Source organism: Geospiza fortis, unplaced genomic scaffold, assembly GCF_000277835.1.
Source record: "Geospiza fortis unplaced genomic scaffold, GeoFor_1.0 scaffold313, whole genome shotgun sequence".
NCBI classification, from domain to species: Eukaryota; Metazoa; Chordata; class Aves; order Passeriformes; family Thraupidae; genus Geospiza; species Geospiza fortis.
In genome coordinates, this window is record NW_005054582.1 from 97,015 (window position 1) to 100,611 (window position 3,597).

At 61.7% G+C, this 3,597-nt stretch overlaps 1 protein-coding gene across 1 annotated transcript in view; it reads left to right on the top strand.

The window, feature by feature from the left end:
- Positions 1-3,597, top strand: part of PEAR1 (platelet endothelial aggregation receptor 1) — an 11,091-nt gene that overhangs the window by 6,756 nt on the left and 738 nt on the right. Inside the window, exons 6-14 of the mRNA XM_031064328.1 lie at positions 1-71; positions 163-265; positions 349-499; positions 1,321-1,538; positions 1,860-2,075; positions 2,165-2,277; positions 2,361-2,472; positions 2,609-2,668; positions 3,096-3,284. Of these exons, the coding sequence (XP_030920188.1) occupies positions 1-71; positions 163-265; positions 349-499; positions 1,321-1,538; positions 1,860-2,075; positions 2,165-2,277; positions 2,361-2,472; positions 2,609-2,668; positions 3,096-3,284 (1,233 nt within the window). The remainder of the gene's footprint in view (positions 72-162; positions 266-348; positions 500-1,320; positions 1,539-1,859; positions 2,076-2,164; positions 2,278-2,360; positions 2,473-2,608; positions 2,669-3,095; positions 3,285-3,597) is intronic.

The following is a 3,597-nucleotide window of genomic DNA, read 5'->3' on the forward strand; positions in this document are numbered from 1 at the left end:
GCGCCCCCGGCGGCGGCCCCGGCCACTGCCCCCCGGGCTGGCAGGGCCCTCAGTGCCTGCAGCCCTGCCCGGTGAGTGCTGCTGGCTCTGCTGCTGCTGCTGCTGGCACCGGGGTTGGTGCCACCAGCCCGTGCTGAGTGCCAGCCTGTCCCTGTGCTCCAGAACGGGACGTTTGGGGCAGGCTGTGGGCAGCGCTGCGTCTGTGCCCACGCTGATGGATGTGACCCCGTGACAGGAGAGTGCCACTGCCTGCCTGGCTGGACAGGTAAAGGGGACATCGGGGCTGTTGGAGCACCTTGGGGGTGGCTGGTCCCAGTATGGGGCTATTGGACAACCCTGTGGTCCCAGTATGGAGCTGTTGGATCACCTTGTGGCTGACTGGTCCCAGTATGGAGCTATTGGATCACCTTGTGGCTGACTGGTCCCAGTATGGAGCTGTTGGACCACCCTGTGGTCCCAGTATGGAGCTGTTGGATCACCTTATGGCTGACTGGTCCCAGTATGGAGCTGTTGGATCACCCTGTGGCTGACTGGTCCCAGTATGGAGCTATTGGATCACCTTGTGGCTGACTGGTCCCAGTATGGAGCTGTTGGACCACCCTGTGGTCCCAGTATGGAGCTGTTGGATCACCTTATGGCTGACTGGTCCCAGTATGGAGCTGTTGGATCACCCTGTGGCTGACTGGTCCCAGTATGGAGCTATTGGATCACCTTGTGGCTGACTGGTCCCAGTATGGAGCTGTTGGACCACCCTGTGGTCCCAGTATGGAGCTGTTGGATCACCTTATGGCTGACTGGTCCCAGTATGGAGCTGTTGGATCACCCTGTGGCTGACTGGTCCCAGTATGGAGCTATTGGATCACCTTGTGGCTGACTGGTCCCAGTATGGAGCTGTTGGACCACCCTGTGGTCCCAGTATGGAGCTGTTGGATCACCTTATGGCTGACTGGTCCCAGTATGGAGCTGTTGGATCACCCTGTGGCTGACTGGTCCCAGTATGGAGCTATTGGATCACCTTGTGGCTGACTGGTCCCAGTATGGAGCTGTTGGACCACCCTGTGGTCCCAGTATGGAGCTGTTGGATCACCTTATGGCTGACTGGTCCCAGTATGGAGCTGTTGGATCACCCTGTGGCTGACTGGTGGTCCTGGCCACCTTGGGGCTGGCTGCTCCCAGTATGGGGCTGTTGGACCACAAGGTGGTCCCAGTATGGGGTTATTGGACCACCTTGTGGCTGACTGGTCCCAGTATGGGGCTATTAGACCACACTGTGGCCCCAGTATGGAGCTGTTGGACCACCTTGTGGCTCACTGGTTCCAGTATGGGGCTGTTGGACCCCCCCCAGTATGGAGCTATTGTTCCACCCAGTAGTCCCAGTATGGACCTGTACAGTTCCGCTGTGTCCCCAGCCTGTGCCCCCGGGACCTTTGGGCTCCAGTGTGAGCAGCTCTGCCACTGTCCCCACAACGCCACCTGTGACCCCACCAACGGGACGTGTCCCTGCACCCCAGGCACGACTGGGCCCCGCTGTCAGGCTGGTGAGTGGGGGCAGGACGGGGGTCCCCAGGGGTTATTGGACCACCTTGGGGCTGACTGGTCCCAGTATGGGGCTGTTGGACCACCTTGTGGTCCCAGTATGGGGCTATTGGGGCCATCCAATCCCATTCCATCCCATCCCATCCCACTGATCCCATCCCATCGATTCCATCCCATCCCATCAATCCCATCCCATTGATCCCATCTCATTGATCCCATCCCATACCATTGATCCCATCCCATCCCAATGCCATCCCCAACCCAATCCCAATCCTTTTCCCATCCCTGCCCCAGGCCCAGTTTATCCCTCCCCTCCCCACCAGAGCATCCTGACGTGCCCTACACCATCGAGCCAGCCCCCCCTGCGGCCTCCAGTCCCCTGGGCATGGTGCTGAGCCTGGTGGCCCTGGTGGCACTGCTGGTGGCCGTGGTGGTGACAGCCCTGTGCTACCACCGCTGGCACAAGGACAAGGAGCGGCGGCACCTGGCCGTGGCCTACCGAGCAGGACAGACGGACACATCTGACTACATGGTGCCAGGTCAGTGCAGCGTGGTGGAGGTGTGGCCCCAGCCCTGGTGGCTCTCTGGCAGCAGGCTGTCACCTCAGGTGCCGCTCGTGTCCCTGCAGATGTGCCCCCCAGCCACCATGCCCACTACTACTCCAACCCCAGCTACCACACGCTGTCCCAGTGCCCGCTGCCAGCCCCCGGTGCCCAGGACAGAGCCAGCAGCTCCCTCAAGGTTTGGCAGGCTGTGGCACAGCACAGCGTGGGGCACCACTGCCACCTCCTTCAAGGCCAACCCGTCCCCTTTTTGGGCTCCAGGCGCCTGGCACCCAACTCTTCCCTGGCGTGGAGAGACCCTACAGCCCCGAGGGCAATGCCACGCTGCCTCCTGACTGGAAACACCTCGGGGCATCAGCCATGGGCACCAGGGGTAAGGAGGGGGTGGAGGGGCAGATCCGGAGTGGGGTGGGCACCTGGGTCCCCTGGGAAGGAGCTGGGATGGGGTAACTTTCATGCTGGGGGGGGGGGATGAGGCAGAGGGGACCCCAAATCTGCTCCCTTAACAGGGAGGCAGCTGGACAGGAGCTACACCTACAGCCATGGCCTGAGGAAGGGGGAGAGCAAAGGTGGGAGTGGGATGGAGAAAGGGAAGAGATGGGGATGGGGTGGGGAAGGGGTGGGAAAAGGTTGGGGTTGGGTTGCGATTGGGATGGGGATGGGATGGGATCTATGGGATGGGATGGGATGGGAGCAAGGAGATGGGATCAAGGGGATGGGTTGGGATGGGATGGGATGGGATGGGATGGGACGGGACGGGATGGGATGGGATGAGATGGGATGGGATCGATGGGATGGGATGGGGAAGTGACAGAATTTGCTGGGATGTGGAAGGGACTGGGATGGGTTGGGATGGGGAAGAGGCAGGGATGGGATGGGGAAGGGACAGGGATGGGGTAGAAAAGGGATGGGGCTGGGACTTGCCTGAGACACATCTGCTCCTTCTCCCCTGTGCTCCCTGCCATGGGGGAGGACCCCCAACTCCTTGTCCCCCAGAGCACCCCTGGGAGGGGCTGAGGGCCAGCGCCAGCTCCCTGGCCAGTGAGAACCCCTACGCCACCATCAAGGAGCTGCCCCCTGCCCCTGCCAAGGCCCACGAGGGCAGCTACATGGAGATGAAATCCCCTGTGCAGAGGGAGATGTCCTACGCCGAGATCGGGCTCCTTGAGGAGCCACCACAGCAGGGTATGGCTGGGCATCCCCTCACCCTGGTGGCCCTGGTGGCCCTGGTCAGTGGGGTCACAACCCCAGAGATGGGGAGTGCATAGCCCCAGGAAGGGAACAGCCTTGGTGACAGCCCTGGGGGGGGACATGACCCTGGTGACAGCAGCTCAGGGTCATCCCCAGGGATGGGGGTCTGGTTATCTCTGAGGGCAGTTTCAGGGTCTGGGCATCCTTTGGGGGCATCTTTGGGGGGCAATTTGGGGATCTGAGCAACCCTGGGGACAGTTTGAGGTTCCCGTGGGAGAATGGCGGTTTGGGGGTTGTCCACTTTCCC